At 38.2% G+C, this 23,484-nt stretch overlaps 1 protein-coding gene across 4 annotated transcripts in view; it reads left to right on the forward strand.

The window, feature by feature from the left end:
* Positions 1–23,037, forward strand: part of ETNK1 (ethanolamine kinase 1) — a 60,323-nt gene extending 37,286 nt beyond the window's left edge. For all 4 annotated transcript variants that reach the window (XM_073318290.2, XM_073318298.2, XM_073318307.2 and 1 more), the window contains 4 exons: positions 4,545–4,628; positions 9,110–9,270; positions 14,101–14,174; positions 15,234–23,037. In XM_073318290.2, coding sequence (XP_073174391.1) covers positions 4,545–4,628; positions 9,110–9,270; positions 14,101–14,174; positions 15,234–15,306 — 392 coding nt within the window. In that variant the 3' untranslated portion in view covers positions 15,307–23,037. The remainder of the gene's footprint in view (positions 1–4,544; positions 4,629–9,109; positions 9,271–14,100; positions 14,175–15,233) is intronic.
* The last annotated feature ends 447 nt before the right edge of the window (positions 23,038–23,484 follow it).

Below are 23,484 nucleotides of genomic sequence, written 5' to 3' on the forward strand. Positions count from 1 at the left end.
AAAAGATTGACATATATACATACAGAAAAAACATACTTTGTCACCGATGGCTTTAAGAATTCTTAAACCTGAACATCTAACCCTCTTTCCAAAGAGAGACTGAAATAAATGTGGAACTCTAGCATGGTTAAATGGAGTGCATCACTCATTTGATGGATTGAATTTGTTCACACTGTGGCTCAGAGAAATTTGCCTCTTGCTGCTTTGTTAACGTCTGCTTTAATCGCTCCGGATATGAAAATTTTCAATAGTGATACCTTACATAACAGATTTATAATTGCCTAGAAGACTTGTTTTCTGAAAGAAATAGCTCACAGTTTCACTTCATTTCTTGCCCTTGAATAGATCTTGATGTGTGATCTATGGTTTTAAATTTAAGTAACTGACAGTTGGAAGGCATTTATTTATAGCCCTTTTGTCCTGATGCTCTTGCCTTTTTTTTTTTTTTTGTAATAAAATTTGAGCAGGAGTTTCCAAAGTCTCTTCTGGACTCTCCCAGTATGCTCAGATACCTTATTACTAATGCTTGTCTGCATCAGATTTCTTTCCAACACTTCTAGAATATCTTCAGTTACTCCTCACTTTTCTTAATCGTGGCAAATATTTTTTTAAAATACCTTAACATTAGGCACCTACATAAGCGGCTTGACTTTTGAAAAGTGCTGACCACTTAACAGATTCCATTGATGGTTGTTATTCAGCACTTCTAGAAATCAGGTCACTGTAACTAGGTGCCCGAATTAAGTGTTCTACTTAAAAAAAACCAAAACCACTTTGGGTGAACATATTTTAGTGTGTGTCCCGGAGATGGTATCTGTTCTGTGGTGCTGGTTTTGTAGTGACGCTCTCATCACAACAAGGTGATACACCCTGCTACATTCAGCTTTGTTTAGTTCAGGCTTTCTCAAACCTTTTCGTTGTACCGCTCGCTCTTAGTAAAAGAGATTATCTCGCAGGCCACTTCCGTTCACATTTACTATCACAAGTCATCTCTTCTCCTGTTCATGATTACACAATATTCATACAGCAGTGGCTTATAACAGGGGAGTAGAAAAGTTTGTTGAACTATCTATAGTGCAATAAAGAGCTGCTAGAAAAAGGAGCGTCATCATTTCTTGACTGTCAGCTCTTTGAAGACTGTCAGCAAATCCCCTGTGAATCACCCAACCTCTGATTTCAGTTAATAAAAACAATTTTATATGCATGAAACAGAAAATGACATGCACATTGCAGATCATACATTCATTTTTATATGAACAGTGAAATAGTGTGTAGCCTGATACAATACATCTAATTGCCTTTCGGATATAGAGTGTTAGAGATTTTGAGAGTTTAACTACTGTATGCTTCAATTTGAAATATCTTCTATCTGGATGAACTCCACAGTGGACAATAGTACACAATTAGGGTATAACACTTTAATAGGTTGTACAATCCACAAGTGTACTTCATGTATTGGATTTCTGTTTTAGGGAGAAGTTTTTAGTAATAGTCAGCATTGCCCTAGCTGTTCCTACTGAAGTCAACGGGAGTAGACTTAGACATTTTACAAATCCCAATCTAAAAGACTTATACACTGCTAGTAGCTCAGAGTTCATCATACTGGAAACTAGTTGCTCCTCTGGATGAATTCATCTTTACTAATTCTTAGAGTATATTCCTATAATTTTAAACATAAATTAATCTAAAGAGTACAATGATAACATAATACAAGTCAGTTCACTTTCTCTTTATCACCTGCCTTATTTTAGAGCAAAATGTTATAATAAAAATTAATGAAGTGATTCTGTCTGTCCATACTTTCTTGACACAGAATTGAAGGGAACTGTGCATCTTTAACCTTAATATTTGTTGAAAAAATTAAATTTAAGGTTGAGTTCCACTGTAGAATGGGTCTGAAAAAGGAGAGCAGTAAAATGCAGAACTTTTCTTTTTAAAGTTTTGTGTCATTTCAAATGTGAGTGTGCCAAATTTTCTTCATCTGCTACAGATTAGGTATGCCATTGTTGCTGCCATGTGGCGGCGTGCACCGTGCTACTTAAACGCACTGACTGGAGGTTTATCGCATCAATTGTTCACGTGCACCTCCCCCAAAGGAGAGCACAGAGCCTGGTAACAGCCTCATCTGTATCTTGTTAGCTTCATATTCTTATTTTATAAACCGTTAACTATAACTGGCAATAACAGTTTTAAATAAAGGCTAGCTATAATCAAAATAATGGCACTGCAGTCTGAGATTAAAATTTGAATTAAAAACACTTTTTAAAGTATGTCTTAAGTTGATATTTCGCAAGCAGGCTTTTTACCTGCCATTTTTTTCTGCTTTATATGCAAAATCCTGAATACAAGAGAGTTTAAATGATTGGAATTTGTACGGGCTAGTTCAATCATATGACAAAACAAATATTAACCAGGGTTGGGCTGTGCATTTTTATTGGTTTATATTTAACAGATGAGCTTTAGAGGTTATATGTGCTTAAATCTACAGCACTATTAAGGAACCAGCAAGAAACATGTTATTTATTTCATGGACTTGTCACCCTGAAAACTCCAATTAAGCTGTGACTTTGCTATGAGATCTTGGACTGCAGCCCTTGTAAAATCAATTTCCAGTGCTTTCAATAGTTTTAACAGCTTTTAAGTCATGAGAACTTCTTATCATGCACTGCTGGCTGGGTGTTCTCTGTGAAGGGTGCTCTGCTTTAGTCACTTCCCTGGGTTGGTCTGACTGAGAACATACTTGTTAACCTTCCAGGCAGGTTGCAAAGCCCACTTCTCCTTCTCCCTTCCCCCCCACCCCCGGTGGAGGGAAGCATGAGGTGAGGGTTGGGGGGCTGGTAAATATTTAAGTAGTCTTCTTATATTTATTGTCTGTTAATTTTATGGGATAGATGCCTAGGCTATAGGATGGGTGCTTATTGACACATTTTACACAATTGAATAAATAAATATGTGGCATGGGTGGCAACATGTGTAATGGCACTGACTGAAATCTTAAATACTTGCTGCTGCATGCTGTTTCTAAAAAAAGACTACCAAAGTACTCTGTGCAGAAGGTAACTGGAGGAATGCATGCTCATGGACACTTCTTATAACACATTTTAACTTGTCCAGTTTTAAACTCCTTCAGTCTTTTAAGAAAGTATCAGCTGCAATGTAGTTGGGTTAAAATATTTCCCCATATCTCCTAAAAGGTTATAATTCAGATCAAACTTAAAATATTTTTCTGATTTAAGATTAGTGTTAAATTTGCTCAAGGATTCAACTTTTAGTTTTGGCTTCAAGAGAGAATAGTCAACATTAGTAATTGTAAGATTATTTGCTTCATTATTATGGCTTAATATGGATTAAAATCATTACTTCAGAAAGGTCTCTGAAATTTGTAGTACAACCATTTAGCAAGGGTAAACTTGTAGAAAGACAACACAACTAGATAGATACGGAGGAACAATCAGGCAGCTTGGAAGGAGTTTAATAGTTACAACATATTTCAAGAGTATAGTTTAATTGAATGACCGTTAGTAGTTATTAAAGCTCAATATGGAGAAATACAAAATTGAAATCTGAACACGTTTGAGGTGGGTACTATTGAGTAGTCAGAAATATATACCACCTGCACTCAGACAATTATAGTAGTTGATAGTGTGTTTTTTTCTGAGACTGCAAGAGCAGTAGCAATCCTGTCTAGCTTATATTAAAACCTGACTTCCAGGTGTCCGTGTGACTATTGCCGTGGGGTGGATTTTCCAGAGGAGACTCAAAGGCTGTACTGTCTGGACGTGATGCACTTCCCATAACTGCCCTCCCCGTTGGCCAGCTAAACTTGTTGTAAAAAGCCATTAAGCAGAAAGGGAGCATTTGGGGTAGCACTGCTGCTTTTGTCCACGCGTACTTTATGCCGTAAGGCGTCTGTTACTTAATATCTGCAGGCACTTTGGTTTTGAGACGGGTATTCAAACATGGCATGCCATTGCTTGAAATAACACTGAATTCATAACGCCATCATCAAAACCAGAAGATTGCTGAATAATTGGGGAAACGCTGTCTTGCGAAAGATGACTGTGTGTGCGCTACATGTATTCTGTAGTCAGGTTGCACTACTTGTTTGTCAAGAAAGTAGTTGGGATTACTTAGACCCCTATAACTCTGCTCGCTAAAAAGTAATGGACAAGTAATCTGTATTTGTAGCTACTGTTAGAATGAAAGGAGTCTTTTTATATAGTATTTCTCATTAGAACGGAATCTGAGTTTCTCAGGTAACTGATGCCCTCTTGTGGTAGAAATGGAAACCTGCAATAGCTATTTTGATTCTAAATTACATAGTAAAATACTGAAGCAAGCTGTTGATCAGATTGTATATCTTCTGTCAAATGAAGCTCATGCCATAAAATTCACAGCCTTACCCTGGAGTGTCTCAAGAGTGCATGCAAATGGGCACAAACAGTGAGACTGAAATGTTGGCAGATGTCTAGGGACAGCATTGAATTAGGGCATTGGTTTGTTTGTTATGGATTCTTACGTTTTCATGTTTGTGTCTCATATAGGTGATGTACAATTCATTGATTATGAGTACTCGGGATACAACTACCTGGCTTATGATATTGGAAATCATTTCAATGAGTTTGCAGGTAAGAAATGAATTGCCCATTTAAAAGTTAATTGGTAATAAAACAATGAATCTTTTTGTTCTTTTATATAGTGCCTTTCATCAGAGGATCGCAAAACTGTGACCCTAATAAACCCCTCAGTGCCAACTGGCAAAGGCTTCACTGTTCTGTAATAGCAACTCCCATAGGCCTGTCAAACTCACTACACGCAACACATTGTTTTTATAGCATTTATCCCTAAGTATTGTCACATAAAGATCTCAAATGAAAGTCAGGATCTTGCTGGTCACATATTGTGTGAAATGTATGTACTGATACGTCTGTATACTGAAAATATGCTCTTATAGTTTATACCAAGGTGTTACTCCCCAGGAGACATGAGAAACTGATTTCTTACCAGACCTTAGATGTTTATCCATCTGTCCTTTGAAATGTAAATTGAGTATTGTCTTATTCACAATCACCAGTCTGAGCTAAATGCATATGGAGGCTTGTGAGATTTAAGAAAAATAGAGGAACAGCATGGGGAAAAGAGCTTTGTCTAGGGGCACACTTTAAAGGTTTATTGGAGTATAACGGGGGTCAGGGACAGAACCCTGTTATCCTGTACTTGAGGAATTAATCAGGCAGAGCAGTTATGTTAGTGAAAACAGGATCCCAACTTGTCCTGATTGGAAATGCTGCAAGATAGCTTTTGGGTGAGATAAGATTGCTTTTAGACAGATGGTTAGCCTATTAAAGTTAAGTTTAGTCTAGTAAGAAGCGTGTTATACTTTGTTTTATGTGTAACCATTTCTGTTTCCACTTGTTATCCTTATCTCTTAAATTTTAGTCTTTGATAATATATTTATGATGGTTTCACTATGCCTATATCTCAGTTCTGTGATTTTATAAAGAATCTGATCCTGAGTTGTACCAGTCAACCTGTGTGTACACTGATCCTTTGGGGATATCTTAGTTGGTAATTTCTGTGAGTGTTCTGTGATAAGGGCTGGATACTACAGAGGGACTCTTTCAGTGGAGCTTGGGAGCTGGGGTACACCTTTGGTAACCTGCAAGGCAAAGTAAGGGCTGGCATAGCCTGAGGAAATATTTTGGGTTCCTAACAGAGTGGTGAGGTCAGGGAGCACAAGCAAATCTTGTTCTCACTGGTGGCAAGGAGATAAGGTGACTCTCAGTCCTGGGCACCCTAGGAAAGTGTCACAAAAATGTATTACAGTCACTAATGAATTCAATTTAAAATCTCTTTGGGGTGGGCTAGTTATGTCCCTACTTTGCAGTTGTGGGAACTTAGGCTATGTCTATGCTGGCAATTGAACAGCAAAAACTTTTGTCTTTCAGAGGTGATTCCCCCCTCCCCCCCCAAGACAAAAGTTTTGCCGCGACAAGTGCCAGTGTGAACAGCGCATTGTTGGCAGGAGCGCTTTCCTGCCTACAACGCAAACGCCTCTCGTTGGGGATAGAAGTTTTTTGTCGTCAGGAGAGCCGACAAACAGTGGCTACAATGCAATGACTTTTAGCGTCATGGCTGTGGCGACAAAGCCATGTTGCTAATAGTTGTGTAGTATAGACAGAGCCTAAGATGTGGGAAGGCTGTGACTTTGCCAGGGTCATGCAAGGAGTGTGGCAGAGTCAAAAATAGACCTACAACTTCCAACTTCCTGACCTCTGCCTTAACTGAGAGATCATCCTTTCTCTGTGGTATTAAAAACAATATCATAGGGGCACTGATGCTCCTTCCCTCCCAGTGCAGATAAGGTGTGGAAAATTCACAGTGGCATTCATATATAATAACCTCTACCACCAAATGCAGTCTTGTGATTCCTTGCACAACTTGCAGTTGAGACTTGGCTTTGACTTGATTTTTGACAAACTGAAAAGAGCAGAACAAGAATCAAGGCTGATGTGCAGATTTGTGTTTGATAGGGAGAAGTTAAGGTTTAGGAACATAGGAAAGACTATACTTGCTCAAAAAGTGGCTTATCTAGTCAAGTCTTGAATGTCCCTCTACTCTTCTCTTGGAGAGTTTAAATAGGAGTGCCTGACATACCTTACCTGCATGCTATTTACTTTGGGAATGGGGTTACAGTGGAAATTCCACCATCATGATGATTACAGTACAGCAATGTAAATACAGTACAAGTTTAAATAATCTTGATCTCAGGGTGGATTTGATTTAAATCAAATTGATTTAAATCATGATTTAAATCACTAGTCAGAAGAACTCGATTTAATCATGGTTTTCTACAGAAAAGTGCATTGTTTTTGGTTGTTATAACCTTAATACATATTCTTCACAGCTCAAAGATGGATGTAGGTTTCATTTTTAGAAGGTACACACTATACATTTTTAAACAGTGATTTATTTTGAAAACTTTTCAGGTGAGTTTTACAGTGATATCAGAAAATGAATGATTGTTTGGTTATTTCGTTTACCAATGGTAATTGAAGCAGATATTTATTAAGTCATTGGGAGGTGAACTATCTCAAATTCAACAGGTTAATCATTAATATTTGGAGGATTTTCTTGCCAGGCTGTATTAGGAGGAGAACATCACCAGACAGACATTTAAATTGTTTTATTTAATTAAAATAACAACTTTAAGTATTCTGGATTTTTTTCTTCAACAGCAAACATATCATATTTTAACAAAACAATTGTCCCTTGCATCTCACATTTATCTCCAGACTTCTTCTCCTTGTCCAGATCTATTCCTCCCCCAACAATCTTCTATTCACTGGACTTTTTGAAACTTTGCACTTTTAGAGAGCGGTAAGGTATTGACTCTGTGTACACAAATTTGCAGAGGGACAATAGAGTTGAGGTCTTTTATTTCTCATCTCTGTATATTATTTATTTATTTAAAACATTTTTGCTGTTAACAAGCATGTTACCTCTGAAGACACAAATCCACAGCTTGAGAACTGCAAAACTAAGCATCTCTGATAGTATCTTCTAGACTGAGCACTGAGCCCCATTGGGTAGATAGATTATTTAGGTTAGTCTTTCTATACAGAAGTCTGTGGAACCCCATAAAATGGGTCTCTAATCCATGAACTATTGGAACTCATTTACAAAACTTTTCTTAAACATTACATGAATATATTGTCTCATAATATAGAATTAGAATTTATAATCCCTATTCCATGATGAGATATCTTTGAGCTATAATGTATCTTAATTAAAACCACCTTTAAATAGGTATTTGTTCCAAAAGCATTTTATAAAAGAAAATCAGATTTTTTAAATATTTATTTATTTATTTATTTATTTAAATCATTGATTTTTTATCCACCTTGCTTGATCTATTTGTCATAGTGTTTTCCACGTTGCGTGCTTCTAAAGTGGTCATGGTAATTAACTTTCAAAATTCTTAATTCCTTGATGACAATGTAGCTTACTCTTTGGAACCTGTTTGTACAATTTGTTTTGTTGCACATTTTATACAAATTGTCCCCCAAACACTTTAGAGTTAATCTTGCCCTCTGTTGTTTTTGAAGTGGTATAGACAAGATTTCAAGTGATGAGGTGCTGTAAGGAGACATTTTTAACACATGGTAGAAAATGAAGAGAACCATTTTCTACCACCAGTGAGTAAATATTGCAAAGGGCTAATGCTGGGTGAGCAGAGATTGACAAAGGTCAGGAACTTTACAGGAACAAATCCAAGGAGGGCTTTAAAAAGGTTTGAACTGAATCCTGAAATGGAAGAGGGTTGTGTTGTCATTCCTATATACAGAAGATTATATTTTTACCACATGCAGAATGCAAATTCCAGAGATTGGACTTGATAAGGGGACTTAATCAAGGGGACAGAGGAAGTTGTGGTATACAAGGCAAAATTGTAGGCTTTGATAGAGGCAGATTTATGATATGCAGAGAGGAAAACTTGGATCAAGGATGATGACAAGGGTTAGACAATGGAGTCAAACGAAACTTCACAGTTCTAAAGAGTGGGAAGGAAAGGGAATAGGGTTGTGGTTGAGTGGGTTCCTTTTGTGTAAGGAATACACTTCTTTCTGAAACATTAGCTTAGTTTGTGATGAAATATAAGTATACCTGAATGTCTCATGTTTTGTAACAAGGATTCAGATTGCATGCAAATCTATTTTCTTCTTTCACTAGAACGTACAGCCGTCTTTGAATTTCCCTGGGAAAAAAATTCATAATACAGATGCTTTCTTTTCACGGGACTTTCCCCATAAAATTGTACCTTGCTGATGTTCAGATTTTACCAGACCACAGATATACATGTATGCTAGCAATGGTCAAATATTTAAGCACAGAATCTTTCATAATGTTAGTGTCCTCTTTTGTTTTTTTTTTATTTGGGTTTGAGGGGTATGCATTGATATGAGTATCTGAATCTGTTCATATTTAATTTGCATATGGTACACATTTGCAAAGTTTCTTAAAAGTATAGGTCATTTATAAATGTGAAGTCAAACATCTGACTTACAAATAAATGTTAATTCTTTTTGTTTGTTTTTTGTTTTTGAAGGCGTGAGTGAGGTAGACTACAGCCTTTATCCGGATAGAGAATTACAAGAGCAGTGGCTGAGATCTTACCTTGAGGCCTACAAGGAATATAAAGGTTTTGGTACAGATGTTACTGAGAAAGAGGTAGAAGTACTGTATGTGCAAGTCAATCAATTTGCATTGGTAAGTTTCTCAAGATTATTAATATATATACAGCACCCCGGTATGCTTACTGCTTTCCAGCCAAATAAAACTGAGTTCCCTGTTCCAAGGAACTTGCAGTCTTAAATTATGCAATACCAGCCAGAAATCTTTAATATGATATTTTTTGAAGTGTCAGCTTTTCTTAATATTCTGATGGAAACCATTATGCAATGAATATTGTTCAATTTCTGTTTGTTTATGTGTTAGTCTAACTCAGTGTAGATCTTTGGAAAGTGAATGGACTCACTGCTAGGCCTTTACTATCTGGATACCTTTAGTGGCTTTATTCCATAGGGCAGGGCCTTTCTGACAAAGTAAAGCCAACTAGAATCGATCATCTAGAAGCAACACGTTTAAGTTCACTGCAGATTTTCCTTCCACTCCTCTGTTTAACCCTCTTCTGTGGAGGAGCAACTGTTGTTCATAGGATATAGCTTCCCTCAAGCAATAGTGTAAGTAAAGTCAATTTGACTGAAAGATTTCTCAGTCTGAAAGAAGAACCTAAGTCATGGAGGGATCTTTCATATTGGCCAATAAAGGTGGGCTGGCACCTAGTCCTCCTGGCTTTGGTAGTAAGGAATAGATGTCAGGATTTGAACTGACCCAATATGTAGTGAAATGAGCCTTATCCTAGATTATTTTTAATTGGAGAACCAAAGAATCTGAGTAATAGAATATTGAACCCTGTAACATGTATCTGGAGCAGTAAGTGTGTCCCTTCCGTAGAAATTTTCTAAATAGCACTATGGTTTAGCTTGATAGTTTTGTGGATCAACACAAGGTGACTGACTTCAGTCAACATCAGTTTTGGATTTTCTATAAGTTTAGCACTCTGATTTGTAAATGTTGAGTTGAGGAAAGTTAATGTGGCTTTGCCTTAAGAGTTTGATGTTGATATTTTTGTTTGTTTGGTAGCATAAGTGTATGTATATAGGACTTGACAGTAAATAAAATTTATCAAAGACCAAAATTCTGTGTTTGAAAAATAAAAGTAACACTAAAGTTCTTTGCATCAAACATACTTTGAAGACTGTAGGTAGGACACTCATGTCCTGATGTACAGCAAGAAGCTGAATGTTGGGCTCTCTGGTCCTAGATGCTCGTCCCTCCTTCCTCTCCTTTCACTGATTTGCCTCTGAAAAGCTGTCTCTGCTATCACAGTGCTGGAACATTGCTTAGAACTGACTTCCCAACTCCACTTCTTAAAGTTCTAAATTATCTCTGGGCTAATGTAAGAATTGTCCAGGCTTGTTCATGCTCTGTATAGGAGATCACAGCATGAGGTGTCATGGCAGCAGTGCCTCTTAGCCTGCGTTTACTTAGGCTAAAATAAAGTCTTTACGAGTGTAGCTGTAATGCCTGGTATGCCAGGGGATGTGCAACTCTGGGCAGCTAGTATGGCCTTATGATTCCAGTACTCTCTCTGACTTTTTGGCCCATATACATCTGACTAATCTATCCATGGCTTCTCCAATTTTCTGGCAAAGGCTGGTAGTTACAGTGAGGAATTTTGGTTGGCTTTCCAAGAGGATAATCCACTAGAAGAGTCTTTATTAGAAAATACTGCTCATTTGTTGTTAGCGCTGTTAGTACCAGCTCTGGTAATTATATTCAGCTGTCCCATCTACTTAAATGAGTAAAGCTAGATTTGCAGCTATATAAGTCTTTTCCAGACTATATAGCATTGTTCTTTGAGTGCTTGCTCATATTAATTCCAATTAGGTGCACACCACGTGCACAATTGTCGGAAGATTTTTACCCAGCAACACTCGGTGGGTTGGCTGAGGTACCCCCTGGAGTGGCGCCTTCATGGCACCGGATAGCTGCCTCAGCCGACCCAGTGCCCCCTCAGTTTCTTCTGTGACAGTCGTTGGAACTGTGGAGTGCAGCATAGCTGATCTCCACTCTCCCTAGCTTTCCCTCTTAGTACCACTCTGTCTTCCTGAAGTGGGGCTTTCCCCTGGTAGACCTATCCGCCTCTCGTGAGAATCCGAAATGCCAAGTGTTCTGCTCTCTACAAGGACGCTCTCCGGGTTCCCTGTCAGACACGTTCCTCATACAGTGGAAGGATCACCTGTGCTACGCCTTCCCTCCATTCCTGCTCGTCCACAGGGTCCTGCTCAAGCTGCACAGGGACAGAACCCGTCTGATTTTGGTCGCCCCAGCGTGGCCCAGGCAGCACTGGTATACCACTCTCTTAGAGCTATCGGTGGACACTCCCATTCCACTCCCACTGTGGCCAGACCTGATCACTCAGGACCACGGACGACTCTGTCATCCCGAGCTGCAATCTCTCCACCTCACAGCGTGGATGTTGCATAGCTAACTCAATCTGAGCTGTCCTGCTCTCGCTTGGTACAGCAGGTCCTTTTGGGTAGCAGGAGGCCCTCTACCACGTCCACGTACTTAGCCAAGTGGAAGTGTTTTTCCTGCTCGTGTGCTCAGAGTCTGACAGCCCCTCTACAGGTGTCAGTACCTATCAAGAGCTAGGCAATATCATCCATCAGAGTGCACCTGGCAGCTATTTTGGCTTTCCACCTGGGCGAAAACGGGCGTTCAGTCTTCTCCAATCCCATGGTCAGCAGATTTCTCAAGGGGTTGGAGCGCCTGTTGCCACAAATTCGACAACCGGTCCCTATGCGGGATCTTAACCTGGTCCTCCCCAAACTCATGGCTGCCCCGTTCGAGCCGATGGCCACCTGCTCACTCCTGTACCTTTCCTGGAAGACAGCCTTCCTCGTAGCTATTACTTCGGCGAGGCGTGTGTCTGAGCTCAGGGCACTCACATCGGAATCGCCGTATACGGTGTTCCATAAGGACAAGGTACAGCTGCGACCCCACCCGGCCTTCCTCCCTAAGGTGGTGTCTGCCTTCCATCTCAATCAGGACGTCTTCCTCCCCATCTTCTACCCAAAGCTGCACACCTCTTGACGGGAACAACAGCTGCACTCCCTGGACATTCGCAGGGCCCTTGCCTTCTATGTCGAGCGAACAAAACCTTTCAGGAAAACATTGCAGCTCTTAGTTGCTGTTGCAGACCGGATGAAGGGCCTTCTGATCTCCTCCCAGCGCATTTCGTCCTGGATCACATCATGCATCTGTGCGTGCTATGACTTGGCTGGTGTCCCAACTACGCACCTTACCGGCCACGCCATGCGGGCTCAGGCTTCGTCTGCTTTCCTGGCACACGTATCCATACAGAAGATATGTAGGGCAGCGACTTGGTCATCGGTGCATACCTTCACCACCCACTATGCGATAATTCAGCAGTCCAGGGGTGATGCTGCATTTGGTTCACCGGTCCTTCACTCCGCCACCTCTCATTCCGACCCCACCGCCTAGGTAAGGCTTGGGAGTCACCTAACTGGAATCGATATGAGCAAGCACTCGAAGAAGAAAAGATGGTTACTCACCTTTGTAACTGTTCTTCAAGATGTTTTGCTCCTATCCATTCCAAACCCGCCCTCCTTCCCCTCTGTCGGAGTAGCCGGCAAGAAGGAACTGAGGGGGTGCTGGGTCGGCTGGGGCATATATCCGGTGCCATGAAGGCACCACTCCAGGAGGCGCCTCAGCCAACCCACCGAGTGTTGCTGGGGTAAAAATCTTGCGACGATCGTGCACGCGGCACGCACACACCTATTTGGAATGGATATGAGCAACACATCTCGAAGAACAACAGTTACAAAGGTGAGTAACCGTCTTTTTCAAGAGCTCTAAACTTTTTTTCATATTAATGCGGGGGGAGTTTTTGGTTATTGAACAGCTTAAGACCGATCTGTAGACCACACATGTTGTACAAATACTGTAAAATTTAAAAAAAAGGGTTCCTTTAATGTTGACTAGACGTCATTAATGTGTGGGGTCACGTAGAAAAAACAGGAACTAGAATTAATGAGTATTAGTGTAAAACGCCAAACTGCTACCATTAGACAAATAGATCAGAACTGCATTAGTGAGATGTTAACATGCCTGTGCTTTGAGATTTTCAGATGTGCACTCACACTGTACAGCTTTAGTGAAGGAACTTAAGTACAATACTTGGATTATGTGGATGCTTCAGGAAACAATTTAGGTCATTATTGTAAGCTTTTATTTACAGAACATAAATAGAGGTATGAAGTATCTCTTGCAACATGGGTGGCCCAGAAATCATATGCATCTTTCACAAGGGGATTGTGAAGCTGATGGCCACAACGCACAAGTTTCAAAGTTTATTAAAACACATTAGCAACTGTATAATTCATGTAATCCATAGCTTCAGTCTGACATTGAACATATGCTTACAAACTGCTTATCTAAACTTTAACAGGAAGTGGGGTCAGAACAGATTTGAAACTTATGGAAATGCTGAGTTTTAAGTGGTTAGTCCCATTAGCAGCACTGGAAAGTGAGGCGTACTGGTGCCAAGTAGTATCTAATATCTGAAACACAATCAAACAAGTATGTAGATTTGTAGTGGTTATACATTGCTGCAATTCTCTTTATCAAACCGAAGCATAGGTCATTTATTAACGCTATTGAACAAGACCCTTTCTAGAAAGTGATTCCCATGTCATGGTGTATTTTCTACACATTTAATTGACAGCATTCGGGTTTATAACACTTGCTGGTATCTGGTGTCAGAAAACTTACATTTTAGAACAAAATCTTTAATTCTAAAATAACATTTTTGGCTTTTTTTTTTTTTTTTTTTTTGGGTGTACTTATAGAATAGTCCTTCAGACAAGCCATTTTGCTCATTCCTTTGAACATATACTTGCTTTACAGAACATTAAGCTAATAATCTTTCACCAATTATTTTCTCTTTAGGCCTCTCATTTCTTTTGGGGATTGTGGGCTCTGATTCAAGCCAAATATTCCACCATTGACTTTGATTTTCTAGGGTAAGTGATTGTGCTATCTATAAATAACTAATCTATTTCCTCCATTGAAATCCTGACTTTCAGAACTACACTAGGTCTGAGTGAACTGATCCTGTTTTGTTGTTAACATGCTCAAGCAGGATGCTCCAGAGATGACCGTACACAATTATTTTTATAGTGAGATTCTATCAAGACGACGGGTAATGTCAGTTCATCCATAAAAGTCTGGATCGATTGATTTGATTTTGCTTTTTGTGGGGGGAAATTCAACTCTGTATTTTATATTTAAAAAAAAAAATTATTGTGCTCCAGTAAATAGTGTCTTCCATGCAGGTATTATCCAAGCACTTGACAATTATTAAGCCACACAAACATGTGTTTGGTAGGTGGCATTTGCATGGGAGAAGTAGAGGCACAGAGGTAAATGGCTTGCTCTTGGTCATACGCTGTGTTTATGGAAGAGCTCGGATTTAAGAACCAGGAGATCTGTTCCTATTAAAAAATAAAATAAAAATTTCTTCCTTCCAAATAGCAAGGGACATTTAGTCTAATAAATTCTAAATATTTTTGCTTTTTAGTGTCCTTTTTTGAGATACTAGCTGATGTTATTGTGGGGTTTCATCAAAAGAAAAATGTTTAAAATTGTCAAATGAATGCCCCTGGCAGTATGAAGAAAAAATCCTATTAAGTTTATTATGACAAGATTGTGCATCTTTTTGGAAATTTTGCTGTAGCAGTTAAGATGCTAGTTTAGTTCATACTTAAGTTACTAATCTGAGTCAGCTTGTGACTAAGCTGATGAAATACTATGTTGAGATCATACTTTGTTCACTTGAATTTGATATTGAAATTCACTGGACTCGTGAATCAGTCATAAGATTCTCAAATGTAAAAGACACTGGATAGTAACCAGTAGATGGCACAATAAACCAAACAAAAGCATCATGATACTGCACAAAAGCATGTTGCTGTTGTGAAATTTTACAATAAGATTTCAAGATTCTTGCCATAAACATGATCAGACTCCTAAGGAATTCTCAGCTCTTTGTAACTTTTGTTTCAATTCTATCCTTTTAATAGGTACGCAATTGTTCGTTTTAACCAGTATTTCAAAATGAAGCCAGAGGTCACAGCATTAAAGCTTCCCGAGTAACGAAGAACTTCAGTGATCCTCAAGTGGATAAGCGATCCTTAGAATCCTTTTTGAGAACAGATACTGAAAAAGCTAAACATTTTGTTTAATTTCTGTAATGTTCACTTGGTTGTTTTGCTTTACAAATGATGCCTCTAAACAAGTCTTAATGTTAAATCTAATAAGAAGAGCATACCTACTGTTGATAGAGAATGGATTAGAAACTTGCTAAATCTTTAAGGCTGTAGAGATGGCAATTTAATCCTTACTTAAGTAATTTAACATATGTTGTATGTGATTTATTTATTATGAGTTTAACATGATTCCATTGCTGCTTTCATCAATTTCTGTAAAGGTTGAGTGCAGGCAATGAAACTGTTCCAAAGGATTTGTTTTTTCACAACTTATTTTATTAAAGTGACATTAACTTATATAAAGACTGTACATGGTCAGTAGAGAATCTTAATCTTTAACTGTATACAAAAAAACCCAAACCGTGAATAGTGGTAATTTTACTCTTGAAATGCCAATCACTGGTACTGAGTAATTGAGGGAAGGAAAATGAGGATAAAAGCAATTTTCTACATCACAGTACTTTGCATTTTATAACAAGGCCTATCTACTTATTAGGGTTAAATATCAGCATTTTGACTTTCCTTCTGCTACTATTACATAAAAGAAATCTGACGGCTTTATGGCCACCAGATTATTTAGGAATGTGTATAGTATATGACAGGAAATGTACCAACCTTAACTTGTATGGGAGAGTTTCTTGTTTGTTAAATTTTTCCATTTATTTTAAAGACCACTATTCCAAAATCTCAAGAAATTCCTTATGGAAGGGAGTAAATCTTCAATTTTTTTTTAACTCTTCTATGTTCTGAACTATATATATATTACTGCAACAGGGTAGAGTATTGAGTTTAAAACAGTGAACATGAAAAATCCTGTTGCTCTTGGAAGCAAAACAATACCACTTCAGTTAAAGGATACATAGATTTTTAAACCTTTTTTCCTTCTTTCCTCATCTTTCCAGCTTGGATTCTTGTCTTTAAATACTTAGGTCCAGTAGTTATAGATTCTGTTACATTTTCTGGCTTTCTTCCTGTACTGATAGCAAAAATATTAGTAGCCCAAAGTCTCAGGTTCAAAGAATGTTCTTGAAATGTGTGAGATTTGAACAGTGGCGCTTTGATCATCCTCAGTGTTTTTTAAAAAAGCTATTATACCAAGAATGGTTTGAAGTACAAAATGTGAATTGAAAAGAAAATGTTTACTTTGTGACTGTATGTTGAGAGAGGTTGGGGATGATGCTTTAAATCTTGAAAATTGCTGTCGTTGAGCAGTCAATCAATTCTGATGATTACTCTGAAAAAACTTTGCACTTTGGTCACTGAAGTGCCCACATGTACAAAGTCTGCATGTATGCACATACAGTATGTGCAAAGACACACTCACCTTAGGAGTAGATTTTATGGGGAGCCTGCTGCAGACTCGGCAAGGATATCTATTCACAGTTGCTCTATAGCATATTGTCAAATGCAGATGGGCTTTACAAAAGCATAGCTTGTTTCAGGATGCTTAAAGCAATGACATGGATGAAAATCTTTCACCTTATACACCATTTTAAATGGTGGTCTGTTATTTTACAAAAGCAAGCTTTATTTCTTAAAACTAGTTTGTATTTATCCCCTGGTGGTTCCAAATGTGGATTTCTTACAATCAGATTCTTAAAATTTTAATATAAATGGATAAACTTTTCATAAAAAAAACTTTGAAAGTGGGTAAGTCTTATTTAGCACCTTACTAAAGTAGTTTATTAAATTGGACAGATTCTCTTCATAGTCTAAATAAAACTGACCAACTGAAATTGCATGTCCTTCTGTAGCATTATCAAGGATTTTGCTAGAGCTCATGAAAGTGACAGACAGTGAACAACTTTTTAATCTTTGTACCTGAAAAGTTCTCTCCTTGCTAAGAGGAATATTCTTCCACACTTACCCACATTAAGTAGTACCTTGGTCCATAAGTTGTCCCTTTAATTTCGGCAAGACATCTCTTGGAGTAAGGTGCTACTTAGTGTGAGTACCAGTGTTGGATCCTGAAAAAACCTATTTCAAGATTAAAAACAACAACAACCCCTTTCCTGATAAAGTGACAACTTCATTTCTGGCGTTGGTAACACATACATATTTGAGAGTGAGAATGTGGGAGTTAGCTTTCACTTTTAACCTGGTAAATTGGAACACTGACCAGATCCCCCTTTCTAACTATCCCAAAGAGAACTGTTTTAAAATATATACAGCAGTGTCTGTTTATTCTGAAGTACAGTCCAGCTCTTGAATTAGAATTAGTCTAATTAGTCTAGAATTAGTCCTAATTCTTTTCAAACTCTTTGGCTACTCAAGGGTAGTGTCCCATACTCTCTGATGAGAGAACCACAAGGTCCAAAGAAGCCCTGGTAATTTGACCCAGAGAAAACAGCTGAGTGAAAGCTTCCGGAGTAAAGTGCTGGCTGAAAGAGGCTTGTTAACTCCATGAGCAAAGAAACAGCTGTTGTTTGATTCCTACTGTGGGAAGCTGGACTTTACAAAGAATGTACAAACAGGATGGCATCAAAGAAATACCTGATTACATCATCACTCTCGCCTCCTAATGGAAACAGCCTGCTAGAACTTGAAAATTGGCTAACCATTCAGGCCAAAAGAGGGTCACACTGCAGATCACTCTTTCTGCAAGGGGGAGAGGGCAGAGCTAGGATGTCTCCTTTGCAGTTTATAAATCCCATTGTCTCCCTGCCCTAGTAGCTCTTCCTATGCTGGTACTGTTTCAGTTTGGAATTGTACTGTAATTTTTTAAAGGAGGTGTTTGTTTATACAGTGCAGGTAACAATCTCTGCAGGGGAATAGGTTACTCCTTTAGAACATAAGCTTTTTGTGACTGGATGTCAGCCTCAGTCATGCTGAGCTGCCAAATTCTACGGAACTCCTTTCACAGACCTCAAAAACACTTTGAGGCAAAGATATTATAAATACAATAATCTTTGCCTGAGCCATTTTTAGGAAGCACGAGACTTATCACAGAGTTATAACAGGAGACTTTGCAGTATAGTAGAGACCTGCATTTTCATGTTGCGTATTAAAATCCATTTTAGAAAACATGGCTGTGCAGTGGCTTCCATTTAAGACCAGCATATGCAACAAACTTCAAATTCTTAGATCAGGTTGTTCGTGAAAGATGTTATTAGGAAGTAGTTACTTTTTCCAAAATGAAATGCCAGTCACCTGGAGTCTCATACCTCAACAGTTTTATCCAGAACTGCTCAGAATTTCCTCTCCTATAGAGGGTATTCTGCAAACATGTTCACGTGGGAACTTGGGATGGCACTGCAGGGTTCAAACTTGGGTTTGTCACTGCAGATACCGTACCACCTGAACATGGGTGAACTAGTGATGCCTCAAAATAAGGAACTCCCATTTCGTTAAAATTCATTTCCTCATTCTTAGTAATTTGAGGCTACTTAAAAAGAAGGAAAATGTCTCAGAGCTCTAGAAACATCCATCCTGGCTTTGTGTTGCCAAGAAGATACTCTGTTGCCTTTCTGTTTAGCTAAAGGCTTGAATGCCAAACTTAATAACTTTTACTGTATAGTTAAACCTATATTGTAAATATAAAGAAGGTTGTTAGCAATGGCATTCATGCATGTGCAGCATCAGTCAATAGACCATAGTGGCCTGGTTGCTTTTGTAAAGCAGAATTGTGTGAATTTTTTTCTTCTGACACATTTCTACAATCAGACCAGGTTAATCCATGCCTGATTTAATAAGACACTTAAGCATCAAAGCTTTTTAAATAATAACCAGTGTCATGTAATTTTAAACTCATTCATGTAGCGTTCTTCTGCATTTGAAAAAGGAATTGTCAAACTGACTCACATTAACCCGGTCTGACTGGATATGTATATACAACAGTGTAAATAACCATTTGTAAATTAATGTGAATTGTACCGTATCTTGCATTTATGGACTTGTGTATTGCATTGTACTCTCTCCTATTTTGTAGAAATTTTGATGTAAAGAAAAAATCCAACTTTGTGTGCGCTGACTTTTTTGTTAAATTGACCATATTCAAGGAATCTGTGTTGTGAGATAATCACATACATTACCTTTAATTGAGCATATTTATGTTTCATGTTAATAAGGTATCCATTATAGTCTACTGCTGCCGTTGTCTGCTTTCCATGTGTTTTTATGTTCCTTTGCTTTTGGGGATAAATGAATAGTAATACGCTTAGGTGGGGGGAAGAGCTATTCTAGTAACAGGGCAAATTAAAAATGCTAATTAGTGGTAAATTTATTGTCTTTCAACATAGGGAAACTTAAATCTGATACTCACATCTCAAATGTTGTCATACATCACGTGTCATTGGCAGCTAGTAATATCTGCTGAACACACGTGGAAGTTTTAAGTACACTTCTTTAAGTCGTATTGTTGTTCCTGTGGTGACAGAAGTTTGTTAAGGGAACACATAGACAAATTCCTAAGTTAGAAGTTTCCCGTGTACATGAGCTGTGTAATGACAGGAGGATTAATTACTGTTGTGCAGCTGTGTATGGTATAATAAAAGGCCAAATAATTAATATACTTCTGGTTATCAGTTTCCAGAATGCTACAGTAGCTAAGGTACCAACTAACTAGTAGCCCACTCATATTTATGGAAACTGGTGTCCACTGGGTACATTCTTCCACCAAATCCTTTCCAAGCCTGGATAGGTAAAGTAGAGGACTAGTACACCACTTCCTCTCTCAGTGTAAAAGCTGCCTTCCCTGGACTTGTAGTAAAATTTAAACCGTTTATTGATGTCTTGCATGTGAGTTGAACAAAAGCAATAGTTTGAAGCAGACTTGGTATCGCTTTTAATAAAATAATCAACTGTTGATGCCAGTATTTCAACTTTGAAGGGAAGTTATGGCAACCTACAGGTATCTTCGTGCCCTTTGAGTGCTTACTGTAATATATTAACTGAATTCCCTTGGACATTAATTCCTTTTTTCTTGATGCAGTATACTTTCGCTGTTTGGAAGCCAGAACTATTCCCATCAAACTTAGCCTATTCAAATAGTTAATGGCCACTGTATCCACCATACAAGAAATAAAGACTTCGTATCATAATCAGTTCCTGGTTTAGGAAGTCCCCTGGAGATTAGGGAATTAACCTCAGAAGTGAAGCGTTAAGTTTTGTACACCAGCTGAACATCTTGTTACATACAGTAACTTCCGTCTACCTTATTTTTAAAGGAAGTTCTTTAGCTATCTACAGTGAAAACAGAAGAGCTTTGAGCCTCTTGCCACTGCTGTTTGTAATAGATTTGCTGGAAAACGTTGGTACACAAAATATGGAGGGTAGGAGTATTCAAATATTTTGGTTGTCAAGTTCACAAACAGCTCTTGGTGCAAGTCTATCTAATGGAAATATACCAGACAAAAGACACACACGCTCTGAAAAGGTATATATGTTAATATTGCCTAGGATCTCCAATGGCACTGTTTGATGGTAATTAGATCCCAAAGGCCTAAGTGTCAAAAGATCAATATTGGAGGGGAAGGGAATAAATCCAATTAAAGCACATGTTTAGATTTATGGTTTTTGACCTCCTTATACTTAGGCAGTTTACTGACTGGATCAGATTATAAAGAAAAGGGAGCTCATTCCAGCATGATGAAGCCTGGATTTCTTTAAAAAGGCAGTTAGTTGGTGGTTAAGAAAAGTTAAAGTATACCCTTATTTCCTTCCCACCAAAAGGTTTTTTGTTTGTTTTGTTTTGTTTTGTTAAATAGACATAGTCACGAAATACAACAGCAATTTCCTGATAAAACCTTCGTTCTTTGTACCAGTTGGAATGCAATTCCTTTTGTTGCGGGGGGAGGGCTTGTTTTGAAGGCTATCGGGAGGGTTGGCTGCATCCTAACTGGCTGTGAATTTGAGTTGGCTGGTTCTTCAGTGGGTTTTAATGTTTTGTATTTTGATTACTATGTTCTTAGAGGCCCTTTGAAAAGGCTCCTCTGAAAAAATGTTCAAGTACTAAACTGGTAAAGGTAGCACCTAGTCCTACGCCATTTGTCACACTGTGCAGGATGTAATTACAGTTGCTGAACAGTAAGAGTTGGATCCTATTTCCAGAGATTCTAGTGCTGATGTGCATGATCATAGCTGATTTTTTTTTATACATTTGCTACTGTGGATTGAAGGCTCTTTGCTATTTGTTGGTTATGAGGGAGATGACAAAAGGCTGACCATGTTCTTGTGCCATGTAGGTGTGCCTTTTGCTAACTGAACCGCTCGAGTGAGGGGGGCTCTCCGAGGTGGTAGAACCGCACAAGTCCGGAGGGTACATGACTAACTTTGTGGCCTACAGACCTCTGGAATGGAAAAGAAAATGCGTAAATTGCTTTCACGTGCCAGTTGTGTGGTGCTGCTCTAGTGATGTGATGAGACCCTGGAAATTTCATTGTCTGACTTCAAGTGGCTTTACCAAATGAGCTGTTTGTGTAGTTTGTCAGTTTCCTAATTACCGTAGCAGAGGGAATCTTCTAAAACTGTATTGTACTGTATTTGTCTGTGCACAATTGGCTAGTTTGCATAGTCTGGAAGATACTCTTCCTTCAGATGCTTTAATGATCGCTGCTTCATTCACTGTCGAGAAAAGTTGATTGAAACGGTCCTGTAGTGTCAGAGGAATGGTCTGAGCACAGGACTGAGAGCCATGAATACCAGCTAATTCAGGAATTGATACTGATTCCCTCTGTGGCCTTTGAAAGCTGTTTAGCTTTTCTGCCTCAGTGTCCTCAACTTGTAGAAGTGGAGAATAATTTACATGTCTCCCATGGATGTTGTGAGCATTAACTTAATGTTTGCAAAGTGATAGGAGTTGTAGCTTCATGTAATGCCCCTGACCATTTTTGTTTTAAAATCACTTATCCTTATATGTATATATATTTTTTCACATAACTGGGGAGAAATGCACACAAACCACAATGTGAAAGTGACTTATAGGGGGAAACAGTGTAAATTGCCAAACACAATGTTATCAAATGCACAAAATAAACTGGAAAACAAAAATTCTAATCTTTGTTATAATTTTAGCTGTTTACTTCTCCTGATCGTAGCTATGAAATCTTCAGTCAGAAGTGTGTGGAGGTTTTTTTATTTGTTGTTGTTGCAGTGACCCTTCTTTCATTTGTGTATCTCAGATACAGTCTGTGGTAGTGTAACGCAGTGTTGTATATAAGAGCTTTGATTAGTCTCAGCATTGAGAATGTATCAGTATCTTAAACAAATATAACTTGAAGTAGATTTGTTGGTTCACAAATTTGTATTAGCCAGCTATCCAAAGCCCTGTAACACTTGTAAAGATAGGACTATGGGATAATAGGAATACTTTCCAATGTCATACCATTGTTCCACAACATTTTTTCATTGTTTTCTCATTTTTATGTTAAGTCATATGTCCTGTGAATAAAATGGTCCCAATCTTTAAAAAATCATTTCTATTTCATAGAGTTAACATATGTTCTGTTTATTCATCAGCTTTCACTGGAATGAACAGTGTTTCTTTTGAACGAAACATTGGAGCTATGTTATAATAAAGGCCTTCTACCATTGATTAAATGAAGGAATGTATCTTTCAAAGATTTATATTGTGTAAATAATTTAAAATTGGTTGTAACAATAAAGCTGGTTTCTAACTGCATTATTAGCATATATTTTGATTTTGTTTCTCATTTGAGCTATCGCATGCTGCTGTCTTTAACTATTGTCGAGGCTACATATTTCTATTATAAACACCCATTTCCAGGTGTTCATGACTCATCTGGAAATAAAAATTCCCTGGGGCTGGTACTTGGCTTACAAAAATTATAAGCCTATTAACATTTCTATTTTACAAATTAAACATTGCTAGGGCCATTAACCAGTACATGTTTTAAAAGGGGGAGGGAGTAGAGAAGGTATGACTCCCACTGTGCTAATAGCAGTCAAGCAAATGACTAGTGCACATACAATAGTTAACTACCTTCCAAGAAACATGCTGTGGATTTTACTATGCATATTTAGGGCTGGATTATCACAAAAGAAATCAGACCAGTGTGACATTAAGGAGGGATCCCCTTTGATATCTGTAGGGATTATTGCCCAAACG

This window comes from Lepidochelys kempii, chromosome 1 (assembly GCF_965140285.1).
Source record: "Lepidochelys kempii isolate rLepKem1 chromosome 1, rLepKem1.hap1, whole genome shotgun sequence".
Lineage (NCBI taxonomy): Eukaryota > Metazoa > Chordata > Testudines > Cheloniidae > Lepidochelys > Lepidochelys kempii.